The 15632-nt window shown below is 30.5% G+C and overlaps 1 protein-coding gene across 1 annotated transcript; it reads left to right on the top strand.

Moving 5' to 3' along the window:
• Positions 1–8753: 8753 nt before the first annotated feature.
• On the top strand, positions 8754–15399 carry LOC145313058 (uncharacterized). The gene is made up of 7 exons (XM_080152315.1): positions 8754–8782; positions 9519–9580; positions 10514–10626; positions 12456–12597; positions 13164–13337; positions 14347–14411; positions 15315–15399. Exons 2-6 carry the CDS (start codon positions 9520–9522, stop codon positions 14406–14408), a joined length of 552 nt encoding a protein of 183 aa, XP_080008441.1. The 5' UTR covers positions 8754–8782; position 9519; the 3' UTR covers positions 14409–14411; positions 15315–15399.
• The last annotated feature ends 233 nt before the right edge of the window (positions 15400–15632 follow it).

Here is a 15632-nt window from a genome sequence, read left to right as displayed (position 1 = left end):
AAAAATAGCTATCTGTCTCGGACGGACGTACGGACCGACCCTTATTATAGAAAAGCTTAGCTTCTAAAAAGTTATTATAATAATTTTACCGCTTTTATAAGTGTATCCTATTAAATAAAGTAGTAAGCGTTTTTTGTCTGTTCCAAAGGATCTTGTTAATCGCAGAACCGATATTATTCTCCTTTACAGGTCCTGGGAAGGTTTTAAACTTTTTTTGGGTAGGGTATATTTAACCCCCTTCCCCCAAAAAAAATATTTTTTTTACTCTTATGAAACTCAAATTTAGAATTAGATGAGGTCGACTTTTCCCCTTCCTACCTTAAGTTCCCCTAGAGGCTTCTATGTAATTATAAGTGAAGAAAAAAACTGACACTTGTTTGATATTATCAGGGATCTTAAGGGATAAGACAATGGAGGATAATTTGATATTTATCCCAAACGACAATAAAACAACTATCTCTTCTATAAATCAATTGGTCACAAAGTTTGGACACTGTTAGTTAGAAACCAACCAATCAAAATTCGATAAAAGTACCCAAAGTTTTTGTTAAAAACTTTGGGTACGAGTTTAACATAGTCCAATGTCCCCTTTCTAATTTGAATTATAAACGTTAAATGCTATCCTATAGTCAAGGTGATTCTAATAAAGTTATCTATTTACTTGTATATATGTAAGTTTGGGTACCAGCGTAATTTACAGTCCAATGTCCCCTCCCTTCCTCTCTGGTAATCATGCGTAATTAGAATGTCGATATTAACAATTAAGTGCAATTGTATGTTAAGTATTTTTGATACTTTTTTTCGATTTGTTGATTAATTACTTAGACTTGGTTGGCTAGCAAGAGATCTTTTAAACCTGTCTATAATACAAAGTAGAACCATGTCTGTCTGTCTGTTTGTCTGTTTGTTTGTAGCGAAGGATCTCGCAATCCGCTGAACCAATCGGGTTCTCCTTTACAGGGTAGCTTCTCATAGGTCCCGGGAATGTTTATAACTATTTTCTTAGCAGTTGGGACACCCCAGACCCCCCAAAAAAATGAAAAATACCCCCCCCCCCAATTTTTCTTTTAAATATAAAATACGAAAAATTAGTTTGATCAAACCTCTTAAGGGAAAGCCGCTAGTAGTTTTAAAAAACAACAATATAATATATTAAGTTTAAAATCATTTAAATAGTTGAAGCAGCCACCTGAAATGGCGGCTCTATACAGTTCGAAAAAGCCCTCTTTTAATAAATCCGCAGTTCAGCAATTTAGCTGATAATCTGCAGCGGCAGCCGAACCTCACTATAAAAATGCAGCTGCCAAGTCCTGATAGTAATCTAGAGCTTTTAGTGGGAGTCAGGGGTCGCAAGGGATAGACGATAAATTGATGTACATTCCAAATTATTATAAAACTTTTGGATAATAACGGTATAAATTGAAAATTTTAAATCGACAAATCTAAATTAGATAAAACTACCCAAATACGAATAAGAGATGGTGTATAAAAATTTGGGTACTTTTAAAATTTTCAGCCCAATGTCCCCTCCCTCCCTGACTGAAAGTGGGTAAGTGGTTCCATACCACTTAACACCCAGAAAAGTAAATATTCTTTTTATCAGACACATGATAATTTGTCAAAATATATTAGGATTATTATATTGGTGGGAAAACAGACAATTGTGGAACCCAGTAAAAGTGTCGGACTGATTATGACGTAAAGAAAATAATTAGCCAATGAGAGGCCATTATAAATTTTACCATTGGTCAATTATGGCCTCTCATTGGCTAATTTTTTTTCTCACGTCATAATCAATCCGACACTATTACTGGGTTCACAATTGTGTCTAAATCCTTATACTAAAGTAACAGGATGTCTGTTTGTTTGTCTGTGTGTTTGTACCAAAGGATCTCGCTAACCGCTGAACCGATCAGGTTCTCCTTAACAGGGTAGATTCTTAGCAGGTCCCGGGAAGGGTTATAACTATTTTGGGGTAGGATACCACCACCCTCCCAAGAGAAATCACAAAAAAAATCAAAAAAAATTAGGTTTCTCGATTTAACAAAGAGAATTTAACGAAACATAAACGTCAAACGGAACATAGACAAATTTAAATATAAAAAAAAACACTAGAGGCCTCTAGGGTTGAAAGCTTTATTTATTTAAAAGTTTCATCCTCGACAAAGCCCCAAGTGCAATTCAGAGGTGAATTCTTTAAAAACTTTTTGGGCATTTTGCCTCACTAATAGAGTGAGGCAAAGTTATCCCCTCTAAATTTTTAGCGAGCCTCACTAATTTTAGTGAGGCAAAGAATTTTTAGTGAGGCAAAAATTTTAAGAATCCACCTCAGTTTGAACGATTTGAAACATTATTGATTTCCATATTTGGTTCAGGTTTAGTCTTTTTCTTATTTATAAAATTGTATAAAGTTAATTTCCTTAAGGCTTACAGGCGACTGATAGAAAGATCTGAAGGATCTCGCTAACCTTTTCGATGAGTTCTCCTTTACAGTAAAGCTTTGTATAGCTCACTGGAAGGTTTATTATTTTTTTAGAAGAGTATACCCATGATAAATAGATCCAGAAAAAATGCCTTTCTTCGAACGGTTTCTAACTATTTTGGAGGAGATAATAGCAAGATATTTGTTTATAAGATCTCGCTATCGACTGTTTCCATATAAAAAGTCTATATTACTCGTTACTCTTTCTTAGATAATTTGTAGGTTTAAAGCTATTTTCCTTTTGGATAGAAGCTCAACCGCTAAAAAATTACATAATGTTATTTCCGAAATCTATAAGATAACATTTTTATGTGACCTCTTTTGTAAGATAAAACATGCTTAATATATGTTACTTTGCCAAGACATTAGTAAAGGGATATCTGAGGTGGATTCTTAAAAAAATTTGCCCCACTAATCGTTTAGTGGGGCAAAATTTTTTTCGTGAAAAATCCTCCAAAATCACAGAAAAAAATCTACAATAAATTGAATAAAATCTTATGTTTATAACCCTTCTATGATTTTGTTTATTTTTTGTATATGTTTATGTTATGTGATTTTGGTGGATTTATCACGAAAACAATTTGCCCCACTAAGAGATTAGTGGGGCAAACTTTTTTAAAGAATCTATATCTAAAGGGATCCAGAGGGAAAAGACAATAAATGATTACAAGAAAATCCCAATTACAATAAATCATTGGAGGAACGTTCAAACACTAAAAATTTGTAGTATACATAGAGCAATCAAGATTTTAAAAAGTTTTATGTTTATGAATGAGATATCATTTAATTAAACAATTAAAAAAAAATGTCTTATATTTGACTTTTGTTCATAGGATAAAACATGACTTTTTGCGTCTTAATTTGCCAAAAAAGTGAAAATACTAAATGTAATTTTAAACTTTTGGACTTTAAAATTATATTTATAATTACATAATCATACTTGATTCAATTTTTGTGATCTTCAGCTTCAGACAAACGACCTTACTACTTTACATTATAGGACATACATTAAAATAAAATTAGGCAGACCAAACAAAAAAATGACCTCCATAAAAAAATAAGGGTTGGCCAAAAGAATGCATAATTTAGAAAATGACGATATATATAGAGAGAGCCTATTTATGGCATTATGCCCTAAGCAGGCCTGATTTATGCCCAAATTAAGTCACTCAAAAGTGAACCCACTCCCTTAATCTCCCCCCCCCCCCCAATCACTCTTCCTTTTCTTTGGTCAAAGCTTCATTCACTTTCTGTATATAATATATAGATTACAATTAGATATTATATTTATTCATATTTTATAACAGTTTTATCACTTGTTATATAACATTAACATTTCTTATTTTAAGTTTATAAAGCACTTAAAGAATAATTAAATAATCACTTATTTATCAAATTATATAGACAGACAGATATAATAGAGCCTCTGCTTGAAGGCCTATATTTTAGAAAGGGTTGCTCGGTGGCGGATTTTTTTTGGCCAACTGAGGTCCTTTCAGAGAGGCTGCAAGCGTCCTTTTGGGGGCAGGAAATAGCAAATAGCAGGAAATAGGGGAGGCTGAAATAAATGCCTTTAAGAGGGAAGGGAGTAAAATTGTATGTTTATGTCTTTCTGGCGAATTTTTTTCTTAGCAAAAAAATATTTTTTTTATTGAAAGATAGGACATACATAGGTCTATAAAAATCACTGCACCCAAAATTTAATCATGAGGTTTCTTATTTGTTGGCTCAAAATATTTATAAACTTTCATTAAATCTTAATTGGTTAGAACAAACTAACAGTATTAAAACTTTTCCACCATTAAATTTAATCTACAGAAGGGGTAATTTGTTTAAAATAATTTAAATATATCTCAAAATTAATATTAAGCTAAATTTAACGCGAATAATGGACATGAAAACTTGAAATAATTTACAAACATTACTTCAATATAAATACTAGTTACCTAAAGTAGATGTTAAACCAAAGAACTAAAAAGAAGTTAAAATTATATTTATTTATTTTAACAAAACTTAATAATTTTGCTGTTTTTAAAAACTAACTGGAAAGACAATACCAAGGGAAAGGGGTCACAGAGGACGTAATTTCAGGAAGTGAGAGGTGAAAAAGGGGAAGGAAACAAAGGGAAGTGAGATTTCGTTGAGGCCGGCCTCTCTCTCACTCTCTTTCAATCACTCTCTCTCTCTTTCTCACTTTTTTAAATGCATGGCCTTTATCTGAACATAAAACATCCCCCTTATTCATTTCTCACTTTCTCTCTCACTTAATCTTTCTCTTTCCCACTCTCTCTCTCTTTCTTTCTCTCTCTTTTTGAGAAAAATCTAACCACCACTTTCTCTCTCTCTCTCTCTCCCACACACATTCTCATCCTTTGCTAAAACCTCCCCATTAATATTATTCTCTTTATCTCAACAACAACGCCCAAATTTTCTTTTTTTATCTCTTCTCTCATCTCAACTACCCCTTCCCCCCTCCAAAAACTTTTCCCTGGGACCTTGAAAACTCCGTCTTTGGGTTTGTAGTTTAGGAGCGCAGCTACTCTTTAGTTTGGTTAGTTCGTTAGTACGTCTACATTTAAATCCTATTGATAATTTGAGCAATTTCTCATATTGTTAAATAAAACTATTTTTTCTGTGGGAAAAAATTCTCATAAATTTTAAGTGATTCCTTGTAAAACTGTTTTGTTTTGTGTTAATTTATTTGCCTCGCTTGTTCTGATTAATGCCTTTCTTGTTTTGCCTACCTTTGTATTAAAATTGTACTATTTGGTGCAAGCGTCCCTTGCATAATAGGGGGTTAATAGATTTTAATTTTAAAAAAAGGGTTAATTTGTGGGGAAGGGTTGTCTACACAATCAATTTCAAACCAACACTTTCAACACTTTGCTTAAAGGATGCTATATTTGTTAATATTTGGATAAACAGCGTATGCGCCTCTAGCGGCAGCGTTTTCTAATCATCCACGGTTTGGCAGCTACAGCAGTTCACAGTTCAGCAAATCGAAGACTGCAAGTACCAGTAAGTTAATAAACTCCGCAGCCAAGATGAACTATTTATACTTAGACAATCATAAAATAATGTCCTTTTAGAACTCTTATAAAGCATCCCTAAAGATCACAACCCAAGCTGCTACTGAGAAAAATTAGATATTAAATGTATATCTTTTATAAAAGTTATGCATTTATTGTTATGTTTTTTTTTTAAATCTAAAACATATTTATGACTTCTGTAATATGTACAATGTTATTGTGGTATTCGGCAACCCTAGGCCATGGTTTTATGGTAACCCTGCTCCCGACTTGTGGGAGGTCCGAGTTTCCCCACCCCTTTCCAGGGATGGGGGATAAATGTTGCCTATTTTGTTTATTGTATGTATATATATATTTAACCTCTGATTTAGTATTAATTATTCCAATCCGTGCATTGACTATTTTGTTGTATTATAAATCAGTAACCTTTAGACTCTGAATAAAGTAACACCCAATTAAATTCTGTTTGTTATTTGGTGATACATAGAGAAGCCCAGCTTCTCTATAATTATACTTGTCCACGTCTGTTCACACTGCCGTAATACCCGAACTTAGGAAGCGGCTGAAAACCGCGGCCGCTACCACATTATAATACTTAAAAAATATTTATTTCACTTGTGTCATTGCATTTGTCTTTTTACGTAGCCTGATTATCTATTTGTTTGAAAATACATTAAAAAGCTTTTTTTTATAAATATGGTTATTCAATCCAGTGTTATGAATTAGTGACGGTTAGCTTCTCTAGTTAATTATTAGGAATCCGTTAAGTAGTGTAGCAAACATATAATTGATAAGTTTAGTTTGATTTTTTAAATAGAATTAGATTTTCTGAACTGTTATAAAAGATAGACTGCTGATATTTCGTGTGAAGATTAATATGGACACTGAGTATCCATTTTGTAGTTTTACTCTCTTATTTGCCTACCCTTTCTTCTTACCTACTAGCGGCTTCTCCCCTAGTATCCAGGGGCTCTATATATTAAGGGGCAGAAAAAAAAACTTATGACTTTAACTGGACCTAAAACTGGAGCTAAAAAAAACTAAAATCATCACGGAACCTAGGTAAAGTTTACCTAAAACGGAGCCCAATGCGTTTAGCTGTTATAAAAATTTTAAGCTTCAGCTAAAAACTACTTTATATAATAAGATGACATACTTCGCTTCTTATGGATCCTTGCTGTAATGTTATAAATGTTTATGTAAATCAGATATTTATTTAATAGTTTTTTTACTACTTTAGAACATTTGATTCCTTTTTTATTGTTTTATGTCTACTAAAATATGTTTTGTTTCATGATAAAAAAAATGTGTTGATGTATTTAAAATTGCATATTAAACAAGGATGACAACATTCCTAGGAGCTAAGCCTATTAAATCAAACATACATATATTTAGAAGTATGTAAAGTAAATTCTGTATAAATCTATCCCAAAATCATTTTAATGCAGGATGTTTAAAAGGATTTTCTTACATATCAAGCAGGAGTCGGCAGCCGCGCGTTAGCCGCCTGTAAGCCTCAGTCAAATCTACCATTAATTATTTTAAAAATCAGTTTATCGAAACAAAATTGAAAGCATCCAAACGGGTTTTAATCTCAGGCTTAGTCGCAGCTACAGAGCCCTGATGTAAGACTTAATTATACATATATGCATCTTACGATTTTAACACGGACATATAAAGCTTGTCTTCCCTAACTCCAGATAACTATACAACTGTTAATCTGATACTCTCACCTTAAAGGTTGAAAAGCTTTAAAAATTATAAATAATAGGGGAGGGGAGGTTTCTGTGATTAAGATTTTAATGACATTATAACTACATACTAATGATTATATAATGACAATCTTTATAATTTGTCTGAAATTACCTTCTAAAAATCACGAAAATACGTAGGTCAACATTCTAATACCTTTTAAAACATCTTAATTGTTGATTTAATTTTAATCAATTATTCTTATTGCCTTTGAACATTTCTATCCTTGTTGGTCTTATAATTTTTAAATCGGCGGCCATATTTCTGCTCCAATACGTCCATCTGTTTGGACTTTGAAGGCTATTTTGTAGTGAAGCAACTCTGAAAGACATAATTTATTTGGATTATTGAGGCTTTTTAAGTACCGTAGCTGCTTTACAAGTCATCTTTAGGGTCTGTCTGTCGGACTGTTCTAAAATCTGTTTGGACTTTGAAGGTTATTTTATTAGCTAAGACTCTCTACAAGTCATTCTTTGGCTTGTCTGTTTTAAAATATGTTTGGATTTTGGAGGCTTTTTAAATAGCGAAGCTACTCTACAAGTACTCAAGTCTCTTTTAAAATCTGTTTAGATTGTGGAGGCTTTTTTGTAGCGAACCAACTTTGCAAAACATCGTTCATGATCTGTTTATACATTGGAGGCTTTTAAAGGGAAATTAATTTAAAAGTTAACCCAGCAATAAGTATTTTTTCTTTCGGAATTTATTTCATTTGCTTTTCAGAGCTCTGCTACAATTACTTGCAATTGTCCTTGTTTATGAAGGAAAAATTCAAGAATAACAAATATTGATTCAACTAATGTTTATATGATAATGAAATAATTATAAAGGTTTTCCTTATGTATATTGTTTATAAGTGGGTCTTTAAAAGCACCAATTTTTGTGGACTTTTTAACATTTAACCCAAGCCATGAAGCTGCAATTAATCACCATTTTTGGACAATCTGCAGCCAAGACATGAAATGTGAAAAATTGAATTTTTTGCTTGATTTTTTAAAAGTCTCATTGCATTAAGAACAAAATTTGTCATGATTATAAAAATGTCAATATTCTAAAATACAACAATTAGAATAATATAGCTAACCCAATATTTAGATTTATAGAGAAAGAAGGGGGATTAAAGGATGAGGTGAGGGGGCGTCCTATACTTTTAATTTTAATTTAGAACAGAAAAAATTTGGGGAGTAATTTTTTCTAGGTGCTATTTATCTTGGGAGGATGTTGGTACACTTGCTTAAAATAGTTGTAAACCTTTCCTGGACCTATGAGAAGCTACATAGTAAAGATGAACCATATCTATTCAGGGGTTTAAAGATCCTTTGGAGCAAACAGACGGACATTCTGTTACTTTTATATAAGGATAAAAAACTTACATAAAAACCCTTGTTATTAAAATATTTGCTTTTAATAATGGAAAATTTAATTATCCTGCAAAAAGATAATTATATACACTTGTTAAATTTTGATAAATAATTATTCTAAATCTGCAAAATTCAACAGTTTCTGTTCACAAGGATTTCGGGTAAGACTTTAATTTTTTTCAATTTCATACGCTATATGGTCTCTGAGAAAATATCTTCAAAGAATTATCAATTTTTAACTATGAAATATAAAAAAAATTCTTGCATTCTGAACAAAGAATGTTATATATCACTCAGAATTGTAGAATAGATGAATTAGGTTACATTCAAAATGTATTGAGATATTTACTTGCCTTATTTTGTCTCCAATAAAGAAATAGACTGCTTTCTGCGGATATTAAAATGAAAAATTCATATTAAAAATGGTAATAAATTTATAATTTTTTTATATTCTGTAAAATTTGTCTGAATACGATGCTATAATTAATTTTTCAATATTGCCGAAAATCGGTTCTAATCCAGTGGATATTAAGCGTTTTCGAAGCCACACTGGAATAGTTATTTCTCGCATCGTATTATAAACGGCTTTTCGCGGATAAAGAATGTACAATTATAAGATTAAAACCAGTTTTTTAAGCCCCGAGGTGCCGAAGGCACGGGCTAAAAAAACTGGTTCTAATCTTATGATTGTACATTTTTATATTAGTAGAAAGCTGGATATAATACGATGCTAGACATAGTTTTTCGTATTGATGAGAACCAGTTCCTATCCACCGGATTCGAATGAATACGAGAAATCTAATCAATTTCCCTTATTTCAACAAAAAAACATTCATAACAGTTTTAGAGATTGTTTTCTTCAATCACAAAAAAAAATATTTTATTTTTCATAATCAGGATGAAATCTATTCTGTGCATCCTTGCCTTGGCCTGTGTCCTAGCCTCTGTGTACTCTCAAGGTAACATTTAATAACAACCCTCTACACTAGAGTTAAAAAAGTGTCCACACCCCCAAATTCACCCGAAAACTACAGTCAAGGGGGATGGTGTCAGGGTACAAAGGCACAACCCACTTGAATTTAAGGGGGCGTTAAAAAATTACCAATTCAAAACGCTTTTTGAATCAGCTAAAGGCCCCCCTTGATTTTAGATAAAAAGTTGGTTTCAAAATTTCAAATGAATGCAATTTTAAACAATAATTACATCAATCAGAAAAGAAATTTTTACCTTAAAATTCTCATTTTGAACCCTTTGAAAATACGTCAGTATTTTTTTATTACACTGTTTTCAATAAATCCTCTTTATATACAAATATATTATACAAATTGAAATTTAAAACAATTTTTTTTTCATTCAAAACCAAGACACTTTCATGTATAAATACTTGTAATAAGCTAAGCTTTTCTATGATTAGGGTCAGTCCGTCCTGATCAAATAGCTCTTTTCATTAATTTAGACTTTTCAATAAACTTTGTATGATGGTTCCTATAACAGTTTAGTACGATTTAGAAAGCGTAGCCACTCTATAATCGTTACCAGAATGTCTGTACTTCCATTTTAAACATGTTGATTTTTCACTTTTTTAACAATAAATTTTTATATGATATTATTTTCCGATTTTGGAATACTGATTACTAGGACAACAAAGTATAATGCTATATGCGAAGCATCCCTATAATCAAGTCCTAAAAATGTATGTCCTAAAACATCAAACTGTATTTAAGCAGTTTTTTAACAAATTTACTTTCAATTTTATTTTGACTGTTATTACATTTATATTTTAATTATTCATTTCTGACACAACAAGTGTTATTGTTCGTTTTTTCTACCATTTCAGAGCTTTGTTTTTATGGATGTTGTCATACTTGTTAATATTTATTTTTGTATATTAGAAGAGACTACAGCTACTGCTTCTCCTGATTTTGAAAAATGCTTTTTCTATGGGAAGCTGCCTAGAATTAGAAAAATTAAAATAAAAGGAGCAGCATCAGAGACAGCTTGCAAGGTCATTTTTGAAGATTTTAATTTCAATGTTTACAAAACAAACTTGTTTATAGTTATTTCTCACATCGTATTATAAACAGCTTTCCGCAGATATAAAATGTACAATTATAAGATTAAAATTCAACAAGATGTATAAGCCTGTTCCTAAACATTCAATCCATATTTTTGGAATTGATTTTTTGTACACAAGCAGGTATAAATTTTAGTCTTACACTGCATGATAGACTAGAAATAAAGTATTACCAAACTTTACCAATAAACTGTAAACAAATATGATAAATATACAAGAAAAATAACAAGTTAATGTTGAATTTCAAATCCTTCTCGTCCCTTCTTAAGCATAAAATGAATTTGAAAATTTTGAAAATAGATTTTAATTTCCTTATAAGGATGTTGTTTTTATATGTCGTCTTTATGACAGGTAAATATTTTATAAATATATTTCTTAAATTATATATAAAAGAAAATATTATACAATAATATCAAATTAAATTAAAAGTATTTCAACTTGTTTTATTTTTTTTGGTACTAAACTCATCCCTGACTTGAATGAGAGAAAATTTTTGTTTTGAATCAGATTGCAGAAAGAACATAATAATAAAATACACAATAGTCTCTTTGTGAGTTTAAATTTATAACATTATTTTTTGTTAATGAATTAATGAAAATTATTTTGTTTAAAATTTGACTAAATGACATCTCGTATAATATACTTTTACATTCCATCTTAAAAATAAATCTGTAAGGTGTATATATATGTTTAGATATCTGTAAACCACCAATTTATGACTATTGATTTTTGATCAGCTGTAGGTTTTAATACTAGATGTTTTTTTAAGTAGCGCAGCTACTCTAAATCTAGAGAATAAATCTAATTTTGCTTAGAATTTGCTTTTAGGTGTTTTAAACATTGTAAATTAAAGATTTTATTTTAATAATTAATATTTTACAACAATATCTTCTAAAAACTGTGAGGAAGTTTGATAAAATTACGTTTATTTTGCAAGCTTGTTTAAAAATATTTCATTATTTTTATAATTCTGACAAAATAGATTTTCTGTTTAAATAAATAACATAGCCACAATATTCTATTACTATTCTTGCTAATTAAATATTCGTTAACTATGTTTAATTTGCATTTTTAAAATAGACAAGAAAAATATCCTACTTAAATGCTAATTTTATGAAGTTATCTTAAACCTTTTCCAAAAGTTTGTTTTATAAAACTTTTTTATTTTTCATTGATTTTATTGATTATATAGGTTAAAAATATCAAAAGTATTTTTCAAAGGCTATAGATAAATTTTGATTAATTTCGATTTTTGATTTTTTAAATTTTTTTAAAAATCTGCAAGAATATGCATGTCTATTCAAAGAATAGATTATATAAAAAACAAAATTAAACATATTCAGGCTATCAAAAAGAAAAAAATATTCTTTTTTACCATTAAATCGCAAATATTTAAAATCATTAGATTTTAAGCTTATTTTGCATGGAAACACATTTTTTCAGTTATTTTTTCTCAACAATGGATCTTAAATGATTATTACTGAAAACTTTTATGAAAATGTTATTATCCAAAACTTCAAATAAAGGAAATAATTGCCGTTTGCAAAAATGTGTGCAAAAAGTTGCCAATATCTCGTTAGAAGGGACTTAATGGATTTGAATTCTTACTGCTTATGAGTTAGTGGACTATAAACTATTAGAAAAGTATCACTTTAAGGTGAAATTTTGAGGGTCAACTTTTTTTCTTTTAAAATTCGCAGTGCTTAGGGGAGGCTGCCGAGCCCTACCATTAACTATGTGGCTAAATATTTACTGTTTAGAGGAAATGTAGTGAAGATATTTACTGTGTTGTGTGGCAGCTGAAGAACGAGGACAAGTGTGTTCACAGTGTGGTCAAGTATAGACAAAAGGAGGAAATCAACTATGGAATCCATGGTTGTAAGTTTCCAGGAAAAATAGAAAGTAAGCATAATTAAATTTTAATACTCTATTTGAAAAGCCAAGTTTAAAAAGTCAATTAATATTAAAATCAAAAATAAATTTGTTCTCCTAAAACTAAACAAAAATGGTATCAATTTTGTGAGTTTTATTTTAATATTCGTAGAAAATTGTTTGTAACACAATACTATACATGATTTTTCATTATGGCTGGGAATTGGTTTTAAGCTTTAATGAAAAATCATGTATCGTATAGTATTTTATCCAGTTTCTACGAAAAAATGTACAATCATAATATTTAAAACAGTTGTGTTAGTTCGTGCCTTCGGCATCTCAGACTCGGTTTTAATTTAAAACTGGTTTTAATTGTACATTTTATGTCCGCGGAAAGCTGTTTATAATAAGATGCAAGAAATAACTATTATATCATGGTTACAAATTGTATAAGCAGAAACATTTTGGAAAATTTTAAGTTTAGTCCCATAATTATTGGTCCGTAAAGGGCCAACAAACGTGGAAGTATTACTTTTTAATCTTTTTTATTCAGTCTAAAAGGAAAATATACCCACTGACCTAGCCTTTTGTTTTAGCTACTGCACACACCTGCAAAACCTACACCGGGTCCCCAAGATTCCAAAAGTTTGCAGTCGGTGGAGAATTTGGTTATGGAGCTGCATGTGCCCAATACTGTGAGTTGAATTCCAGCTGTGTCATCTGGCAGTGGAACAAGGATACTCTATCATGTTGGCTTACAACTTATAAGAGTAAGTATCATAATATACATGATTTTTCAGTATGGTTCAGAATGGTTCTAATCCAGCGGATATTAATTGGTTTTGAAGCCATACTGGAAATGATTTTATTTAAGAAATGTGTCTGTCCTTTTGTTTGTCCTTCTGTCTGTATTTCTGTTTTGTCATTGTTGCCTGTCTGTTGGTAATGCTAAATTGGCTGTCCATTTTACCCATCCAGAGCTACACAAGTTTACACTAAGGGCTTAACTCTGATATGATTATATATATATACATATATATATGTTGATCAGATCATTACAAAAAAAATTACTGTTGTTATTTCACTATTGTCCTAGAGTACACTTTCTTTAATGTACAATAATATATAAATTATTTAAATAAAACTTATTTATATAAAAAAAATCATTTAACAACCTTTTTTCGCTTTTTTATCTTTAAAATAAAAAAGAAAGAAATGCGACTTATTATAATTTATTATGGGAACGAAATAAAAAAAATATGCCCTTTCCTACCAAAATCTGTTCACAGTTTCAACCAAAGACATGTCTAGAATGTACCTCCTGCATTCTCCTATTGACTGATTTAGATAGTATTATTAAGAAATCTTTAGAACCTATAAAGTTAAAAGACAATATTTCAGGAACTTTTTTCTTAATTCTTTATTATACACTAGCGGCTCTCACCCCTAGCCTCTAGGGGCTTTGCCCCAAGATGTAATTAAAAAAATATAAATTGAGTACCCCCACTAAGGTGCCCCGGCCACTACTTTCTATTTTTAAAAAAATGGGGGGGATTTTTTGTTATTGGGGGGGTTGGGGGTGTCCCACCCCTCAAGGAAATAACCTAAAACCACCACAGGACCAGTAGGTATATACCCTGAAGAGAAGAATCTGATCAGTTCAGTGGTTACCGAGATCTTGAAGGGACAGACAGACGGATAGACAGACAGACGGACAGACAGACAGACATACAGACAGACATCGTTCTACTTTGTATTATAGATTTTAAAAATTTTCAGGAAACCATAAGTGGTCCCAGTATTCTGTCTTTCGTCCTTACTATTGTAATGATGATGAGTAAAAGGTAAAACAATTTTTTACAGTGTGTTTTTAAAAGCAAAGCTTTTCTATAATTAGGGTCGGTCCGTCCGAGACAGATAGCTTTTTTGTTAATTTAGGCATGTTATAATTATAATATCGTTTTTAAACTTTGCATGGTGATTCCTTTAGTAGTTAGGTACGATTTAGAAAGCGTAGCAACTCTATAATCATTACCAGAATAACAACAAATTTTTAAGTGATCTAATAATTAGATTGATCAGATTTTTGGTATACTGATTCCTGGGACAACAAAGTACAATATTATAAGCAAAGCAACTTTATAATCAAGTCATAAAATGTAAGTATGTCCATGAACATTATCCTGTATCAAGATGTTTTTCAACAACTTTACTCACAATTTTGCTTTGTCTCTTATTCATTTATATTCTGATTATTCAGTTCTAACACTATACAAGTGTTGATATCCGTTTGTCCAACCGTTTCAGAGCTTCGCTTTTATGGATGTTGTCATCCTTTTTTTTAACAATTTTATGCAATAACATAGATCAGTTAGGAGGAGGTTTAGTGGAATAATATTAAAGTTTCATATAGTTTACTAGTGGCTATGTTACAAGATGCCTTTAGAGGCATATAAGACATGATGAGGGGAGGGGGGGGGGGTGTCGACCATCAACTTAATCAGTTTTAGTTATATAGCAAAAAGTAAAAAAAATATTTTTGTTCATATTTTTCTAGGGGCGATTCCCTTTTGAAAAACAAAATGCAAATATCTAAATATTACCTCTCATAGAGGGATAAAATTAATATTTTTATTTTTTCAACTTTTTTCTATTTTTTATTGTAGTATAAATTCAACTTTATCAACTTATTACAATTTTTTTAATACTTTAGATTCATTTATATTTTTATGAATATTTCTATTAAGGTACATCAAGAGCAGAAAGTAGTAATATTTTAGAGTAAAACACATTTTGGATTAGTTTAATCTTTAATAAAATCATTTTTGTATATTCTTCTTTTTTAAAATTTGCAAAGGTACTTTATAATTTACACAGCAATGTTGTTTCATTTTTGGCAAGATTATAATTATTCTTGAATAAATGTCCCGGCGTCAGGGATGAGATAATGGATGATAAATTGATGTACTTCACCTAATATGATAAACAAATTCACCCCTGAAGTACCTAAATCTTTAAGCTAACTAATATAAGAACACATATTATCATAAAACTTTGGTTACTTT

Source organism: Acartia tonsa, chromosome 3 (genome assembly GCF_053477335.1).
Source record: "Acartia tonsa isolate MP-2025a chromosome 3, ASM5347733v1, whole genome shotgun sequence".
NCBI classification, from domain to species: domain Eukaryota; kingdom Metazoa; phylum Arthropoda; class Copepoda; order Calanoida; family Acartiidae; genus Acartia; species Acartia tonsa.
The sequence above is the reverse complement of the archived record's forward strand: the minus strand, read 5'-3'. Positions and strand labels throughout refer to the sequence as shown.